The sequence below is a fragment of the Meles meles genome, chromosome 6, assembly GCF_922984935.1.
Source record: "Meles meles chromosome 6, mMelMel3.1 paternal haplotype, whole genome shotgun sequence".
In the NCBI taxonomy this organism is placed as follows: Eukaryota; Metazoa; Chordata; class Mammalia; order Carnivora; family Mustelidae; genus Meles; species Meles meles.
Window position 1 is genome coordinate 74284584 of NC_060071.1, and position 19940 is coordinate 74304523.

The 19940-nt window shown below is 41.3% G+C and overlaps 1 protein-coding gene across 1 annotated transcript in view; it reads left to right on the forward strand.

The window, feature by feature from the left end:
• The window catches only part of SCG3 (secretogranin III), a 36212-nt gene that overhangs the window by 13350 nt on the left and 2922 nt on the right, over positions 1-19940 (forward strand). Inside the window, exons 9-11 of the mRNA XM_046008784.1 lie at positions 2944-3027; positions 4708-4839; positions 17083-17163. Of these exons, the coding sequence (XP_045864740.1) occupies positions 2944-3027; positions 4708-4839; positions 17083-17163 (297 nt within the window). The remainder of the gene's footprint in view (positions 1-2943; positions 3028-4707; positions 4840-17082; positions 17164-19940) is intronic.

Below are 19940 nucleotides of genomic sequence, written 5' to 3' on the forward strand. Positions count from 1 at the left end.
CTCTTTATAGATACGGCTTGAGTGCAAACATTTCACATTTAGTACATTTTGTCTTATTAACATTTTCCAAATATCTCCATGAGAAAATTTTATTAAAATTCAACCCCTCCTTTTGTTTTTTTTTCAATTGTGTTTGCTTTTAAGCAGTGAGGTTTGTGTGTGGTAGGAAGGAAAGATATCAGGACTGAGCTGCAGAAGTGATGCCCCCTGGTCTGGCTCTGCCAAAGACCAGCTCAGTCCCATGGGACGTCCCAAGCATTCACCTTGCTTGACCTTAATTTCTGCATCTGTAAAATAAAGGACTGTGTGATCAGTGATAGGGCTGGTGAACTACAGCCATGGAACCAAATCTGATCCATTGCCTATTTTTGTATAGCACACAAGCTAAGAATTGCTTTTACACTTTTAAAAGGTTGAAAAAAAAAATGCAAAGAGGAATCGTATTTTGTGACACAAGAAAAGTATATACGATTCATGTGGCAGTGCCCATACGTGAGGCTTTATTGGCACACAGACGCACTTGTTTCAATGCTGTCTCTAGCCCCTTCTGTGCCACAATAGCAGAGTTGAGTCATTCCAACACAGACCACAGATGGTCCCAAAGTATTTATTATCTGGCCCTTTACCAAAAAAGTTGGCTGAACTTTGATTCCTTGAACTTTGTGATAAGCTTGAATGTTCTCTGTGCATGCGGGTTGTTTAAAGAAAAAAAAAAAGCCTTTGGTTTTCCTGCTTGGTTTAGTTAATCAACAAATACCATTTATCTCTGGTGTCCTTTGAGCAAGATGACCTCATGACCCCTTACTCTGATCTCTAAGAGAGAAGGAAGAATTAGAAGAGAAAAATCTTGGGGCACATGGGTGGCTCAGTGGGTTAAGCCTCTGCCTTCGGCTCAGGTCACAATCACAGGGTCCTGGGATCAAGCCCTGCATTGGGCTTTCTGCTCAGAGGGGAGCCTGCTTCTCCGTCTCTCTCTCTCTGTCTATTTGTGATCTCTTTCTCTGTCAAATAAATAAAATCTTAAAAAAAAAAAAAAAGGAGAAGAGAAAAATCTCATAGGATAGGATGATCCAGAATTACTCTCTACGAACTCCATTTTTTTCCACATGAAAATAATTTTGCTGGTTTTGTCCTGGTTGGAAGGAGCATATTTATTTTTAAAATATAAGTCAATATAAAACGATGTTAAAAAAGAAGTAAGAAGGGGTGACTGGGTGGCTCAGTCAGTTAAGTGTCTGCCTTCAGCTCGGGTCATCCTCCCAGGGTCCTGGGATCAAGTCCCACATGGGGCTCTTTGTTCAGTTGGGAGCCTGCTTCTCCATCTGCCTGCTGCTCCCCCTGCTTGTGCTAGCTCTCTCTTTCTGACAAATAAATGAATAAATAAAGTCTTAAAAAAAAAAAAGAAGAGGAAAAGGTAAAAAAATCACTCATAGTACTGGCACCCAGGTGACATTCTGGTTTATATCCTTCCAGATGTTTGTCTGTGTTTGCACACATATATAACATGGTTCTTTTTCTTTGTTTTATCTTGTTTAACAAAAAAATGGGCTCATATTATACACAATCCTTCAAGGCCTCCTTTACTCAGTAGATCAAGGTATTGTTTCAGATCAGTCACTATTTCATACCAATACCCTGTGACTCAAATTCCATACTCATCTTTTATCCAATGAAAATAGACTAGAAATGCCACAAGTCTTAGGGGCAAGGTAGGTGTTTCCACTCCTGTTCACAGCTGTGCTATCCAGTATAGTAGTGGAAAGGGAATTGATTGCCTCATGTCACTGAGGAGTCCAGGGGTGAGGATGATCTGACGTTGGGTTTGTGAAGTCTACCAGTAGTGTGAGGAATCTATCCCTCCCCTTGTCCCTGCACTGATTTTCCATGTGTTGATTCATTCCAGAGAAGCTGCCTTGTTATAGGAAAAAGATGGCTGGTAACCTCCATCCTCACAGCACAGCAAACCTGGCAGGAAAAGATCCTCTTTCCCCGTGGTCCTAGCATTGAATCTCATGGTCCTGGCTTGCGTCGGGCTCATCTTTGAACCAATCACTCAGCCCAGGGCGGTCGAGACCCTGAGGAACCAGGCCTGGATTATTAGGCCCCGCCTGAGCCAAATGTGCTGAGAATGGTCTTTTTCCCCCCCTTTTTTAAGATTTTCATTTATTTATTTGACACAGAGAGAGAGAGAGCAAGAGCAGGAAAACAGCAGGGGGAGTAAAAGAGGGAGAAGGAGGTTTCCCATGGAGCAGAGAGCCTGATGCGGGGCTCAATCCCAGGACACTGATCAGATCACAACCTGAGCAGGCAGACCCTTAATGACTGAGCCACCCAGGCGCCCCTAGTCTGGGTTTTCTTTTTTCTTTCTTTTTTTTTTAAGATTTTATTTATTTGACAGAGAGAGATCACAAGTAGGTAGAGAGGCAGGCAGAGAGAGAGAGAGAGGGGGAAGCAGGCTCCCCGCGGAGCAGAGAGCCCAATGCGGGACTCGATCCCAGGACCCTGAGATCATGACCCAAGCTGAAGGCAGCAGCTTAACCCACTGAGCCACCCAGGTGCCCCTGATCTGGGTTTTCTAAAGGAAAATCAAGGTGTAGTTACCAGAAAGTGTTGATGAAGCCCAAACTACAAGTGTCCATTAAAGGCTTCAATCCTAGACATGTTCTAGCAGTGGCCCCAGAGACGAGGAAGAGACTTCTGCAATTAACTGAGTAATTAGGAATTAGACTTCCGTAATTTGCTGAGTTAAGGATCCCGAATAATACAAAATAATAGATTCCTAGAAATAAGATCCATGCCAAACATCTTAACCACAGTGTTAATATTGTGGAATGGCTTTATGATCTGTCTGGTGAGGTTTAAACAGTTGTAGTAGAATTCTGTTTGGTATCATCTTTCAGGAAATAAAATTATATTTCATATTTCTTCCCTTCCTCCCTCCAGAAAACTTGGATGAAACTATTGCTCTTCAGACCAAGAACAAGCTAGAAAAAAATGTTACTGACAATAAAAGCAAACTTTTCCCAGGTATGATTTATTTCACTATGTTTCTACCTTTAGCACAATCATCCTTCATGTAAATAATGATTTCAATAAACATTGATCAACAATTACAGATTTCAGAACTTTTGGAGTCTGGAATCCAAGCATAGGATTAAGTAACTGTAAATTTTGCTATTCTGTGGGTGGTCTTTGCATAGATATCCGATCCCAAGGAGCACTGAAAAGAAAATTCACTGTGAAAAGAAATTCACTCTTCCCTGAAGGTTCTTAACAGGTGGCTGGTGGGACAGGGGGGTAACTGTATATCACAAAACTGAGTCATTCTTCCTGAAATTCTCCTTCAGGCATTTTTTTTTCTCTCCCAAGATCACCATTTCTCCAGAACACTCTCTCTGATCATCTGTCCACTCTGCTGCCCCTCCACTGGTTCTCTCCTCCCAAGACTTCCTCTCTCCTCTGAGAAAGTCTCTGCCCCTAGGTAGTGTGATTTACCCTCTCCTCTTGGTTTTTTTCCTCCTGCATCTCCACCCATCACATCCTGGAACCAAGTGGTACAAAGAAGCCTGCTCTGAGGGAGGAGGGAGAAACAAAAAGAGAAAAGATCACACGTTCTTAGGTGTCCCTGTCACAGAAGTTATGTACATACATTTGATGGAATATTATGCAGCTTTTTAAAATGATGTTTCCAAGTAGTTTCTTATGCTCTGGAAACATCTTTCTATCATGATGTTAACGACAAAAGCAAGGAACAAAATTGTACTGCAACTATGAAAAGAAATTACACATCAAAAAATATATTCAGACCACAGCACTAGAAGCAGATGTTTTCATAATGAGGTAACAACTGACTTCTTTCTTCTTTCCTCTTTTTTTCTATAGTAATAATCCTTTTATTGAAAAAACAAACCTTATGGTTAGGCTGCTTGACATTTCCTATTTTATTTACAACAGGAATGCATTACAACATTTTCAAGTGGTCAGCTACTACAGGGTGTATGACATTTTTAATTCAATAGAAGATTGCTAGAAGGAAATAGAGTTTTTTCCCCCACTCTTGTCCCCTCACTTTTTTTTTTGACGTATAATTGATACAGAAATTAGTTATTTTTAAGTGACAAGTGAACAACTCCCATTCTGACAGCAGGGGTTCAGTTCTCTTCTTTGTATTAGGGTGGCCAGGGATAAGGGAATATGAAGAAAGAGGCAGAAGGAAAGAGTCTTGCCAGAGCCCCAAATTCTTAGGTGCTATCTCTGAGTTCTAGAGTGTTCTTCAAGAGTACATCATGGAGAGATTAAACAACTAAAGAATTACTTTACTTTGGAATGAAGATTCAAATTTACTTTGGGACCTGGCATGTCCTACTTGATTGCCTACATTGATTATAGTAAGGAAAATAGTCTATGCTTTAATGACACAGTAGCAGAAGGGAAAGAACACTAAACCAAAACCTGGAAAGGTGAGGCTTTGTCCCATCTCTTTTGCTCACTCAGTGCTCATCTCTTCCCATTCCGGGCCTCAGTTTCCTCTTCTGTGAAAGAATGGGTGGAAGAGGAAGTTGGACAAGATAATCACTAAGGTCCCTTTCAGCTCAAAAAATGATCTAACCTTAAACAGTACCTTTACAATAAAGTTTATTTCTACATTCTGAATTAATTAATAGATAGGAAATAGAGTGATAACAACAGTACACAATCTGATTACAGCACCATCAGAAAAGAGTCATGAAGAAACAGATAGCACCAAGGAAGAAGCAGCTAAGATGGAAAAAGAATATGGAACATTGAAAGATTCCACGAAAGATGATAACCCAAGAGGAAAGACAGATGAGCCAAAAGGTATGGAATTAACAGCTCTAAGTTGGCAATGAAATTGGAGGAGCAAAAATTGTCATGACACACGGGCTGATCAAAAATGCAAGCCCCAACTAAATCAGCACCATCTGTATAGAAAAGATTCAGCACATGGTATCTTTCCTTGAATAACAATCTTTTTTAATGGTCTTGAGTCTCCTAGAATGGCAAATTGGTTCTGTCTTCTGATGGTCTTTACTGTCCAATGGACTTTTGCACTTGGAGAGGAATACTTGTGACCATTTGTTTAAGGTCTAATTTATAATTTATTAAACACTTTTTTTTTAAGATTTTATTTATGTATTTGACACAGAGAGAGAGATCACAAGTAGGCAGAGAGGCAGGCGGAGAGAGACGAGGAAGCAGGCTCCCTGCTGAGCAGAGAGCCTGATGCGGGACTCGATCCAAGGACCCTGAGATCATTACCTGTGCTGAAGGCAGAGGCTTTAACCCACTGAACCACCCAGGCGCCCCTATTAAACACTTTTTAAAATGTAATTAACATTCCTCTAAATATAATCATATGCTACTATTCAAGAAAGTCATCAATATTTGTGGATTTAGCCGAGCATATTCCCTTAATCATCTATAGTGACTGAAATGAGATAAGCAGTCTTAAGGACCTGATTAAAAATCATAAATCCAATATATCAAATTTCCTTAAATAACTTGAATACCTTAAAATGCACAAAGGCACACATTAAACTAGCCCAATAATTACAAAACTTACGTTTTTATCCTTATTCTTACACATTCCTGTGGTCCAATTTCTACTGCGCCTTACTTAGAGGGTCTATGTCATATAAAATTTACTTTTTCCTGGGATTTTAGAGATTTTACTACAGCATTGAAGAAAAAACCCTGTGCGGGCGAGGGTGGAGGTGGTAGGGAGAAAGAAAAAAGAAAAAGGCCCTATGAGCATGCAAGTTCCAAGTTGCTAACCCTTCTATTTCAGGTCGGGATGTGGGATCTGGTTGCACGGTCCAGTGGTTCAAAACCCTTTTATGACATGGACTAGTTACATCATGGAAAATGTATCTTCCCCTCAGATAGATATTCTTCTTCTGAAACTCAGTGTCTTTACTCGAAGTTGTGAACAGATGGCTTAACCTACATTATTTTTCTGTCATTATGGTATATTTGACCCTTATGGTATAATTAGAATGTCACCTATATCTTATCAGTGTCTTATTAGCAGGGTCTTCTGGAGGTTTTATTCCATAGAAACTGGGGGAGTGGGTTAGTGCTCTTTCGGGGGCAGAGGAGGTGTGACACTCAGTTCATCTATCGTCTGAAGAGACACTACTGGGCTCTCTTGTCATTACTTATTATGTACAATCCTTACTGTCAATGAACGGATGGACTTCGCTTTTCCTTTTTGGATGATATGAGACAAAAGCTGATCGCGTTCACGGTATAGCTCTTACTTTTGAAGGGACTGCTTGGCTACTCACACAGGTTCCTAGTCTCTTCTGTTCCTACAGACAGAAACAAGTTCACATTCCTACTTGATAATAGATCCTGCTTAACAGAGTCTGTATATTAAATCGAAAAGAAGCAAACTAATTATTTAATATCTTCTAACGTCTTAACAGCAAAAACAATTACAAACTACTTTCCATTTATATCACAACTACCTTTGTTAAGACTTACTATCAACCTTTTCCATTTATGTAGGATGTTCTCCTCAATGATGATGATGATGATGTTGATGATAATGAAGATGATTTTTTGCTTGAACTGTTGTAGCTTGGGAGCAGGAGCCCCCGAGCCTCCTTTATCCTTTTTTTTTTTTTTAAGATTATTTATTTATTTATTTGATAGAGATTACAAGCAGTCAGAGAGGCAGGCAGAGAGAGAGAGGAGGAAGCAGGCTCCCCGCTGAGCAGAGAGCCCGATGTGGGGCTTGATCCCAGGACCCTGAGATCATGACCTGAGCCGAAGGCAGAGGATTTAACCCACTGAGCCACCCAGGCACCCCTCCTTTATCCTTTTAACACTGTGCCCGGTAGTTTTTGTTTATTTTGTTTTTTATGTTCCAAGTTTTTATTTAAATTCTAGTTAGTTAACATATAGTGCAATATGGGTTTCAGGAGCAGAACTCAGTGATTCATCACTTACATACAACACCCAGTGCTCATTGCAACCAGTGTGCCTGGTAGTTTTTAAAGCATCTTTGCTCTCTGGCAACAATAGGATATCCTTGACTCACTGAACTTTCTCATCCCAAGACCTAAAATCAACTCCTCTTCAAATAGTTCTACTTCTTTTTTGTAGAGAATACAGAGACCTGAACCTGGGTTAAATGGTTCAAATGAGTAGTAATATGGGCCAAAAGTACTACTTCTAGTTCAATTATCGAACTTTCTTGAGACAGGAAAAATATATTTTTTATTAATATATCAAGTTCATGTTGATTTTTCCAATCTTGTAAAGCTTTATATTATTGTATTTTTTTCCTCTAGTATAGACTTTGTAGACCATCACATTTTTCTCCTACATCAAAAGAACTGACATGTCAACACTAATCATTTGATGTAGTAACCTATGTTGAGAAAGATTATGATGTTGCATCTGGGCTCAGGAGGAAAGAACTTGGGAATGATTAATTGATAATGTTTGTCATGGGCATAAAGAAGGGAGAATTGGTAATATACGTCATGTTTGCTGACTTTGTAGACCAACCAGTCTCACTGCCTTGACTTCGTTAGGTCTACTTTGGATGAGTAGTAAACTCTTCTGAATGTTTTTTCTTTTTTTTTTTTTTCAGTATATAGTAAAATATAGATAACATAAAAATGATCACATTAACCATTTTTAAGGATATAGTTCAGTAGCATTAAGTCTATTCATATTATTTGTGACCATTGCTACCATCCATTTCCAGAACTCTTTTCATCCTGGAAAACTGAAACCCTATACTCATTAAATAAAATTCTCCATTCTGGGGTGTGTGGGTAGTTCAGTCATTAAGCTCCTGTCTTCGGCTTAGGTCATGATCCCGGAGTCCCGGGATCGAGCCTCACATTGAGCTCCCTGTTTAGTAGGGAGTCTACTTCTCCTTCTCCCACCCCCCTTGCCTGTGTTCCCTCTCTTGCTGTGTCTCCCTCTGTCAAATAAATAAATAAAATCTTTAAAAACAAAACAAAACAGAAAACCTCCATTCCTATCCCTCTTCAGCCCTTGGCAACCACCATTCTACATTCTGTCTCTATAAATCTGCCTATTCTAGATACCTCAAATAAGTGGAGTCATATAATATATAACTGGCTTACTTCACTTAATATCCTCAAGGTTTATCTATGTTATAGCATGTGTCAGAATTTCCTTCCTTTTTAGGGCTGTATAATATTCCATTGCATTTATATACCAAATATTTTTTATCTCCCCATTTTTCTATGGATACCTGGGTTGCTTCCACCTCTTGGCTCTTATAAATAATGCTGCTATCAATATGCACGTACAAGTATCTCCTCAAGACCCTGCACTCAATTTGGGGGTGAATATTCTAAGAAGTGGAATTGCTAGATCATATGTTAATTCTGCTTTTAATTTTTTAAGGAGCCACCATACTGTTTTCCATAGTAGCAGCACGTTTTTACATCCCCCCCCCAAAGTGTGCAAGGGTTCCAATTTCTCCACATCCTCATTTATACTAATAGATGTGAGGTGGAAGAGGAGTGGTAAACTTTTAAAAGATAGCTAACCAGAAAAAGAGTGGTCCTGTGGCCTGAGATACAAAGCCAGGAACTAGGCAGCACAGAGCACTGTTGTTCACCCCCACAGAAAACCAGTATGCTTAGGTCATCTCCTCTGGGAGCAACCCATGTGTGATGATTGTTTTTCCCAAAGACAGTAGCCATCATCTAAGACCTTTGACTTGCAGGGGCAGCATGCTCTGTGCTTAAGACAATACCTTCTACTGCCACTATCCAAATAGCCATGGGAATGGATGCTGCCAGGTGTCTTTGCTTATTTTAGGAAAACGTTGTGTAAAAACGGAATATGAAGGAGTTGATTCCTGGTAGCCTACTATCCTGTTCAGAATGTGAGTGTTTAGAGACTAAGGATGAGGTTAGATTTCTTTTCTCCTTAAGAATTCCATCAGATACTAATAGGGAGAGAAGAAAGTAAAACTCCATCCCTGTAGTGTTACTGTTTGTAATGGCTTGCCTGAAATATTAGGAGGAGTGTAGGGATTTGGGACTAACATTATTTCCTTCTCCATTATTTGGAGATTTAATTTATTCATGCTACCCCGACTCCTTTTACTCCGACATAAGGAAAACTAATTTTAGTACAGTTTAGAACACTCCAACCTCAGCATGAGCCAAGGCCAGGATTTCTTGAAAACTATGTCATCCCCAAAGGGCATATTATGTCATATACCTTTGTATTGACAATTGCTTTGCTTTGCTTTGTTATAAAGCCCCCTGAGACAACACGTATTGTCTCAGGACAGAAAAATAAAAGCATCCATGTGGGTAAAAGCAGGATTTACTGGGCTTCCTGAGACATTTATCCAGCTATAAATAAGCATTTATTCTGATGGCATGGCTGGCATCAGGTTCAGGAAGCAGACCTCTAGAAGTAATATAAGAAGTAATGCTTCCCTCCGAGGACTCAAGCGAGCTTCGAAATGATTTGAGAATGATTCTTAACCCATATGCAGCCCAGTGTAACACAAGCTACATATGTGTGCACGTAGCTCCCTGATTGACGAGTCAAGAGTACGTAGAACAGAGAGGTTGGAAGACAGTACAGGGCAGAGCAAAGAAATGAGATAATGGTCCAGCTAAAATCACTTTAAAATATAATTATAAGCAGAACACATTGTCAGGCATATCTGTAAAGAATCTGTTTTGGTCTGGCAATGTGGCATGATGGCCCCCACCAAACCACAGCAAATACTATCAACCATGCCAAGCATATGCTGGATCATCTGAGGAGTAGCGATAATAATGGGAATAGGACGAACAACAATGCCCTGAATTTATATCGCCCTTAGACTTACAGAGCGTCTTTCCATGGCTCTCTTTTTAGGTTTAATGTTAAACCAAAAAATCTGATTTAATTACCAATGATGAAAAATGGCACATCCACCTTTGAATATAGTTCAGTTAGACTATTTGAACTCTTCTATGCTACAGAGACTCATATTAAGAATAATCTTTTAGGGGAGCCTAGGTGGCTCAGTTGTTAAACGTCTGCCCTTTGGCTCGGGTCATGATTCCAGGGTCCCATGATTGAGCCCTCATCAGGCTCCCTGCTCAGTGGGGAGTCTGCTTCCTCCTCTCCCAAATCCCCCTGCTTGTGTTCCTTCTCTCTCTCTGTCTCTCTGTCAAGTAAACCAATAAAATCTTTTAAAAAAAAAATAGAATAATCTTTTGGGGCGCCTGGGTGGCTCAGTGGGTTAAGCCTCTGCCTTCAGCTCAGGTCATGATCTCAGGGTCCTGGGATCGAGGCTCGAATCTGGCTCTCTGCTCAGCGGGGAGCCTGCTTCCTCCTCTCTCTCTGCCTGCCTCTCTGCCTGCTTGTGATCTCTGTCAAATAAATAAATAAAATCTTTAAAAAAAAATAGAATAATCTTTTAAAATACTGATTTCTAATTGGTATAGTCATTTGAATGACGCAGTAATTCTTAAATTTAGGAATATGCCAATGAAATCAAATTTATTCTGATTTCAACTGTATTTATAAAGTTACCTAATTTTTCAAGTAAGTTGCTCTCTGGAGACTAAAGAAAATGACTTTAAACCTTTATTCCATGATCTCAATGTGGGTCTATTTGCCAGTTTGATGTTTACTCATTCACTTTTGCTCTATGAGTCACTGAAAATCTTTTTTTTTTTTTAACTGTCCAAGGGATAAGATAAGCATTATCATAACTCATTCCAAAGCTATCCTCTGTCAAATTTATGGCCAGATAATGGAAATAGGTGAAAAAAGTGATCTCTAAGACACCTTTCGCAGAAATATTCAATCATTCCCTTATCTTCCTAACAGAAACCAGAAAAGAGAAGGTAGCCTGTTTAATTAATAAATTGGCTAACTCATGAGGATGCTGTTATTTTTAAAGCAACACAAGAGGAGAAAAAATCTGTGCCTTTATTCAAGCCCCAAGGCATTCTGCTAAGAATGTCCAAAAATAGTAAGTCCAGTCTTCTCCCCTGTGAGTCAGCAAGTATGCCAGGAGCTAAGCACAGGCACAGGAGACCCCCCATCAACAGAGGTTTTTCGAGGATAGCAAAGGAGAATTTCTTTTTATATGTAGAACCCAGGGGTCTTCTTTTCAGAATTCATCCTTAAATTATAAATAAATAAGCTGAGACTCAGAGAATGAAGGGACTCACCCAAGATCTCCCAGCCAGAGTGGCACAGCCAGGTCTTGAACCCATGCCCCTTGACTCCCATCCAGTACTCCTCTGAGTATTTCTTTGGGGCAGATAAAAATGTCAGCAATGTACTGAAATTCTTGAAGTGAATGGCTCTGAGGCCATGTTGGCATCCATGATACCGTTATCACTGACTTGACTTTATGCCGTTCAAAACTATAATCATGTCATCTTCACAGAATTTTAAGGGTATCAAATTAATATTTTAAAGATTTTTTATTTATTTATTTGACAGACAGAAGTCACAAGTAGGCAGAGAGGCAGGCAGAGAGAGAGGAGGAAGCAGTCTCCCTGCTGAGCAGAGAGCCCGATGCGGGGCTTGATCCCAGGACCCTGAGATCATGACCTGAGCTGAAGGCAGAGGCTTTAACCCACTGAGCCACCCAGGCGCCCCTCAAATTTAATTTTTTATAAACACTCTTAAGCTCTAATATCTTTAGTATGTCCAGTATTCAATAGGTTCTTTCTATTGATTTCTACAGGTTTGTTGTTGCTGTTGTCTTTACGAGGCTGGGGGGACAGATCAGGTTAGCATTTGTGTATAAAAAGGGGTATTACTTTTGCAGTGCTGAAAACCAGAACAGCCAGAAAAGCAGGGCTGCTTCTTGATCCTGGCCCTCTTCCCATCTGCTTCAGCATATGTTTTAAAGATTGTGCCATATTACCTCAGCCATGAGCTATTTGTTTCCAAAGGAAACTGAAATAAATTTGAAAAAAATAGTCCATCTTTCCAAAGTGGACTCCCATGGGCTTTTACTGCACACTGTGTAAATAAAAGATTTGCTTTCCAGCTCCCTGGAAAAGAAAATGTAAATAGAAACCATCTGCTCCTCTTTAAGAGCAGAAGACACCTGATTTCATTCACCTGTCACCAGTGCTCCAGTAAGTGTGTGGAGGGCTCAATGCTGGTGGCAGTGGTTCCCAAATCCCCCCCCCCCCCACACACACACACATGGGAACCTCAGGAACATTTCTTAAAAATCATGCTTGGCCCCTACCCCTGGATAGTCTCATTTAACTGGTATGAGGAGTAACCTTGGCATCAGGATTTTTAAAACCTCCTCTAAGTGACTCTAATTTGCAGCCAAGTTTGAGAACCACTGCCTTGTTGGCTAGTTTGGTAACAATAACAACAGGGACTAAATTGTTTTAGTCTAAAAGGTGGATTTTACCCAGGTATAGTCTGTAGAGGCTCCAGATTCATTCTAGCTCAAGAGCAGGTCCTGACCTTTACTCCAGCTGTGTTCCTTTGGGCGTGTCACTTAACTTCTTTGAGCATTAGTTCCCTTGTGAGTAAATGGGAATGAAATGCTAATTTTTTAGAGTTCTGTGAAGATTAAATGACATATGGATATAGTATGTCTAGCACATTTGTAGGTATTTTAAATTGTTTCTGCTATAACTGTCATTTCAATTCAGAATTCATTATACTTCAAATCTTTCAAAAAAAACTTTTTTTTTGTTAAAAACAGAAATCTGTACCATTTATACTTCTAAAAAGTTAAATTCTTCTGATTACAATTCGGCATCTAAGAAGCCTTTATCCACTCATTTATTTGACAAATATTTATTGATAGACTACTACATGTCAGGCTTTATCAGCAAATAAGAAATATTTCTAAGGGAGGAAGAAAAACAATAAACTTGCATAAATTATATAATTTGGTAGAAAGTGATAGTGTTACAGATAAAAATAAAGCAGAAGAGGAGGATGAGAGTGCTGAGGAAGGGTCTATTTTAAATTAGAGAAACTGTTGGGAACTTGGGTGGCACAGTCCATTGAGCCCAAACTCTTGGTTTGGGCTCAGGTCATGATCTCAGGGCTGTGGATTGAGCCCCGCACTGGGCTCCACAGTTATCACAGAGTCTGCTTCAGGATTCTCTCTCTCCCCTCTCCCTTTACCAACACACCCTCCCACTCAACCTCACTCTCTTTCTCTCAAATAAGTAAATCTTTAAAAATAAATAAATTAAAGAAACTGTCCCAGTCATATGTGGTTATGATCCACAAGATAGTAGTTTAGTTTTAATGGATTACAGAATAGATTCCTTTAAGCTACAGTAAACTCATTTTCGGTTATGGGTTGGTAATATCAATATAGTGGATAAAATTACCTTAAAGCAGTTCATAATTTTTATTTATTTAAAAAAATTTTTATTTATCTATTTGAGACAGAGAGATACAAAGAGAGAGAGAGAGAGCATGATCAGGGGGAGAGGCAGAGGGAGAGGGAGAATCAGACTCCCCGCTGAGCCAAGAGCCCGATGTGAGACTCGATTCCAGGACCCTGGGATCATGACCTGAGCCAGAGGCAGACATTTAACCATCTGAGACACCCAGGCACTCCCATTTCATACTTTTAAAAATTTAACATTTTTTTATTTTTTATTTTTTATTTTTTTTTTTTTTTTAGATTTTATTTATTTATTTGACAGAGAGAGATCACAAGTAGGCAGAGAGACAGGCAGAGAGAGAGAGAGAGAGGGAAGCAGGCTCCCTGCTGAGCAGAGAGCCCGATGCGGGACTCGATCCCAGGACCCTGAGATCATGACCTGAGCTGAAGGCAGCAGCTTAACCCACTGAGCCACCCAGGCGCCCAAAAATTTAACATTTTTTTAAAAGATTTTATTTATTTATTTGACAGACAGAGATCACAAGTAGTCAGAGAGGCAGGCAGAGAGAAAGGAGGAAGCAGGTTCCTCGCTGAGCAGAGAGCCCGATGCGGGGCTCAATCCCAGGATGCTGAGACCATGACCTGAGCCAACGGCAGAGGCTTTAACCCACTGAGCCACCCAGGTGTCCCAAAAAATTTGACATTCTTATAGGAAATCCATTCCTGAGCAAAAAGTAACTAACAAGATGATGCCAGGTCCTCTATTTCAAATTGCCTTAGGCTGGGTTCCTTCTGAAGCAGATCCTGAGAGAAGGATTTGAGGTCAAGTTTGATAGGGAGATGACCCCAGAAAATACTTCTGGGGCTCATAGGTACATGAGACAGGATGAGGAAAGAGTCCCATATAAGTTGGGTTCACAAACTGGCTTCAGTTGTAACTGGAGCACAGTCCTACGGACGATCTCTGGGAGGCTGTGTGGAATGTTCCTGAAGCAAAAGGAAACTGGGTATTTATCTACCATTCTACCTATCATTAGGTGAGGGCCCCTCTATTAGCATATGTGGAATAAAGCAGACAGGAAGTTGGGGAAGCAACAGTTTCTGCTACATTGTGGCAAAAAGCCCATATTTATTCTGTACTCTACTAGTTTCAAAAATAAGGATATGCTTTTTAAAAAGATTTTATTTATTTATTTTATTTTTAGAGACAGCATACGAGAGGGAGAGAGTGGGAGGGGGAAAGAATCTCAAGCAGACTCCCTGCCCAGTTCAGAGCCCAATACGAGGCTCAGTCTCATGACCCCGACATCATGACCTGAGCTGAAACCAAGAGTTGGATGCTTAACCAACTGAGCCACCCAGGCGCCCCTCCTAATTCAGAGTGTGTAACACAGTATTTACAGAGACTAAGCTCAGGTTTTCTTTTTCTTGAATAAGCTTTCCACATTATGCTACATCATAAATAAGATTGTGGGGTGAATGCTTAACATGATTTAAAGAACAAGATCATTTTCTTTTCTTTTTTTTTTTTTAAGATTTTATTTATTTATTTGACAGGGAAAGAGAGATCACAGGCAGGCAGAGAGAGAGAGAGAGAGAGAGAGAGAGAAGCAGGCTCCCTGCAGGGCTCTATTCCAGGACCTGAGATCATGACCTGAGCCAAAGGCAGAGACTCAACCCACTGAGCCACCCAGGCACCCCAAGAACAAGATCATTTTCAATCATTCTTAAAAGTTTCAGAAGCCCTGATTACTTAATGTGCTAATAAATTCTCTATCTGTTAAAGCCCTATATGAGATCCACTAATTGGATTTAAATGCTTTAAAAACAATGAAGCCGTGTTCTTTAGAAATAGTCTCTACTAAGATTTCTTTCTTTGTTCAAAATGCTTTTTCTATACAAATTAATTTGAAATAGAATACACTGTTCTTATGCTACCAAATCCAACTGACCTCAGCAAACAAGCAACAGGCAATGAATATCACTATGTTCATTGTATTGTAACATTATAACTTTAGCCAGGAGGACTTGGTCTTTCATTTGCTCCAACATTCTTAAAAACAAAACACTGAAACCAAGACTTCTTCCGCACAGGCGATTACAGTGAATTGGGGGAGAAAAGTGTGAATCTCTTCTCTTGTCCACTCATCCCTTTGGCACAGGAACTTCCCTGTGCTTCTTTGGGTCCCGGTAACATGAAGCCCCAGTGGTGAGGCAAGAGTTTGGGCTTACAAGATTAGGAAGAAAGATGCCCAGGAGGTCACTTAGGTCAATGCAGAGGCGGAAACTGGAGCATCAGCAGATCCTTGGGCAGTGTTGTCATTCATGGACTGTAGTCAGATGAACCCGGGTTCAAGCTTGGCTCCACAGCTGACTAGCCATCTGACCTTCAACATGTTACTTTGTCTCTCTCTGCATCAGTTTCTTCATCTGTAACATGGGGAGGAAATGGGAGCACCTGAAGAGGGTGTGGTGAATAGTGAAAGGGATAGTGCATTTTGGAGCACAAAGCACAGCCCTTGGCACGTCCTAAGCATCCTAACTCAGCCAGGAAGTCCGGGCAGTACACTAGAGGTAGCAGGGCTAGACTAGACGAGGCTAGACTAGACTTCACTAGAGGTCTCAACAAGGGGCTCGGCATGGGTGGTCACCATTGAGCTTGGGCAGCGTTATTTCTTGCAGAGCTCCAGTACTTTGAAGGCATCTTTTCTCAGTCTATTCAGAATTCTGTAGACCACCTGGTCCCTTGGTGCAGACACTCTGAGCCCTAGGGACTTCCTCTGCTTTCAGGTGTGGTTGATTTCTTTGAGACAGAACAAGGCTACATCAGTGTCCACGTCCCAAGACAGATCTTTCAGATGATGCAGGTAGCAGAAACTTGGTAAGACCAGCGTCTAAATTCTACTGCTATTTCCGATGTGGTCTCAGCCCAGTCACTTAGCCTCTTTGAGCCTTAGTTTCCTTATCCCGCCCACTTGCAGGCCACAATGTATATAAAGGTCATGGGGAGCAGGTGTTTCAGTGATGCCTAGTTTCCTCTCACCACAACTGAGGAGAATGTTTACCCCCGGGGAGCTTTACTAGAATGAGTTCTAAGGTTCACATCCAAACCTTGAAATGAGGCCCAGGTCACCTCTTCATCTGAGTTTTTACACACCCCCTACCAGACTGGGCAGAAGACTTGTATGGCGGCCTACACAAAGTCACACACACGGACGTACTTAACATCATTCATTTAGTGATGGAGTCTTTTCAGTTTGGGAGTATCACCACTCCGATTTAGTTCTTGACCTGAGAATACTCCCCAGTTTGGAAGAACCAGTGCTAACCAGAGATGATGCAGTCTAAGAATTCAAGGCCCCTACCTATCCAGTGAACTGAATCAAAACTTTTCTGTCAGGACAACAGATGGGTGTGTGTGTGTGTGTGTGTGTGTGTGTGTGTGTGTGTGTGTGATGGCTCCTTGACACTAGCCTGGTCCTGTCTCCTGGAATCATCCCTACCCACTCTCCTCAGCAGCCAACCTCCTCCCCCCCGCCACACACACACACACACACACACACCATGAACACAATTATGCACACTACTTCATGAGGGATACCGCCTCACAAGTGCTCGACGAGTCCAGGGTTTATGGCTCTAAACAAGAGTGTAGTCTTTAAAAAGAAATGCAGTGATATTTTATGAGTGTTTCATAGGGATTCTCTGCCCTTTTTCAGGGAAAACAGAAGCCTATTTGGAAGCCATCAGAAAAAATATTGAATGGTTGAAGAAACACAACAAAAAAGGAAATAAAGAAGGTAAGGATTTAGTACGGTTGCAAACTGCCAATTTTACCCATTTTCAGGCGTTCTTGTTAACTGAAGTTTCCCACAATCAAACCGGTGTAAAAAGACTCCAGGAAGAAGGAATGCCAGTGCAGGAATAGAATCTCCATTTTTCTTACTTTTCATAGCAGCCGCTCAAGCAAAGGCCTTTTCTTTGACATTTTATTATGAAAAATGTCAGACAAAAGTAGAGAGAATAGTATAATGAATCCCCATGTATCCATCAACTACCTCCAATAATTATCAACACTTTGTGCTTTCCTTGGAGTATTTTTAAATTTTAAAAGTATTTTTAGTTTTTTTTAAAGATTTTATTTTTTTTATTTGACAGAGAGATAGAGATAGAGAGCACAAGCAGACAGAGCGGCAGGGAGAGGGAGAAGCAGGTTCTCCACTGAGCAGGAAGCCTGATGCGGGGGCTCATCCCAGGACCCTGGGATCATGACCCAAGCCAAAGGCAGATGCTTAACTGACTGAACCACCAAGGTGCCCCTACTTACTTTTTTTAGAGGGAGAGGAGGCAAGGGTTGGGCAGAAGGAGGGATAGAGAATCCTAGGCAGGCTCCACACCCAGCGTGGAGCCCAGCGCAGAGCTCAATCCCTAAGACCCCATGATCCTAAGATCATGACCTGAGCTGAAATCAAGAGTCAGATGCTTAACTGACTGAGTCCCCCAGGTGCCCCTCCTTCGAGTATCTTGTTTTTTTTTTAAGATTTTATTTATTATTTATTTGACAGAGAGAGATCACAAGCAGGAAGAGAGGCAGGCAGAGGAAGGGAAGCAGGCTCCCTGCTGAGCAAAGAGCATGATTCGGGGCTCTATCCCAGGATCCTGGGATCATTCCTTTGATTATCTTAAACAAAGGCATTTGTGACCGCATATTAGATGTACCCTGCAGTCATAAAAGCTGTCAGTCATTTACTTAAAATAAAACACAGAATAAGACTGTTCTGTTCTGAGTACCAGAGAAGTGAGAATGGAAGCTGCAGCCTCCCCCTGTCCTCCCCAGCCCCCCAAGGAGCGCCGAGCATCACTCAAGCTACAGATGGCCCTCATATCTTTACAGGGAGATATAGCACAAGGAGAAAGGTCCACAGGAAAGCCTTTGCTGGAAAGCTAAGGGACGAGAGTTGGAGGCAGAGGAAACACGGGGTGCCAAGACAGAAAGAGACAAAAGAGTCATGCGTTCTGGGAACTGGAGCTAACTCGGTTTCCCTGGGACAGTGGGTGTCTGTGGGACGGTGGGTAGCAGCCAGGTCAGGAAGGAGCTTGTGCACCCTGCAAAGGAGGTAAGATTCAGCCAGAAGAGCCTAAATTAGGGCTTAATTAGGTTAGGAGCTGATTGAAGAAATAGGACCCCAGAGGACTGGGCAGAGATTGGAGGATCTGGAGCAGAAATGATGGGGCTTACACCGAGGCAAGGCAGCAGAAAGAAAGAAGGGAGAAACTTGAGAACAACGTGGAGAGAGAGGAGTCCACCATGAGTGCCAGGTATCTGACCAAGCAGTTGCCAAGTGATGCTTTTAAAATGAGATGAAGGACACGTGGGTGGCTCATTCGGTTAAGCTGCTGCCTTTGGCTCAGGTCGTGATCCCAGGGCTCTGGGATTGAGTCCTGCATTGGGCTCCTTGCTCTGCAGGGAGTCTGCTTTTCTCCCCGCCTCTGTCTGCCACTCTGCCTGCTGGTGTGCTCTCTCTCTCTCTGACAAATAAATAAATAAATAAAATCTTAATAAAAATAAATAAAATGAGATGAGCGGTATTTTCAAATTTGAATGTATATTCAGATCACTTGTGGAGCCCCTCAGGGTCTTAATGCCCAGGTTGCATCTCAGAACCACTAAATCAGACACTCAAGTGGAAGGACACAGGCATTAATATTTTTAACCCCCTCTTCCATGATTCCACTGTGTAGACAAGTTTGGGAACCACTGAGATAGAGTACAATGGGAGGAAGAGATATTTCTTGCCCCTCTTTAGCTTGTGATCTTATTAAATTGAGTGAGATGGAAACAATTATAGCTTTTTGCACATATTTCATTTTATTTGGTTCAGAATGGTGTGAATTTCCACTCTGTCAGTTCCATTCAAATTCACATGAACCATATTTCATCACATCTGTCATTGATTGAAAAATGCACCATTGTTTCATATACCACTAAGGAAGAAAAATTATAATGTGCCATCAGTGACTGTGAAGACTTAAAAAAATGTTGATCTTGAATGAGTGTAATACAGTAAGTACCAAACGCATTTTGAAACCAATATTCATTTTATGGTCCAACAGTTTAGAGTACTTAACGTTCTTTCTTTTACTGATTAACATAAATCAGACCCTGGTCATGACCCGCAACATCCTGCAATTTAATTTTCCACTTCCAGAAATGACCAACATAGTGAAGCGTGGACCCCTAGTGCTTGCATCTCAAAGGACTGTGAGCAAATTGCAGAATGATAGTGTTGAGTTCGAGGCTCCCCTCTGCCTCTGAGCAGTGGAGGCGACCTGCCTTACACCCTCCTGAAGGCAGACGCAGAAAGTCTTTCTTCCATTGCCTTTGTATGTGCTCGGCTTGACCTAGCTCACCTCTTTAAGCCTGTGGGGATCTAGATCTGGGACCTTGGAGTGGCTGCAGCTGTGTGAGCAGCAAGTCCATTTGCTCTAGGAGTTCTGACCTTCCTTAACCTCTGTGGATGCCCTTTGCTGGGCAGGGGTCTGGGTGACCTACGTCTCCTTCCCAAATCCAGGAAAG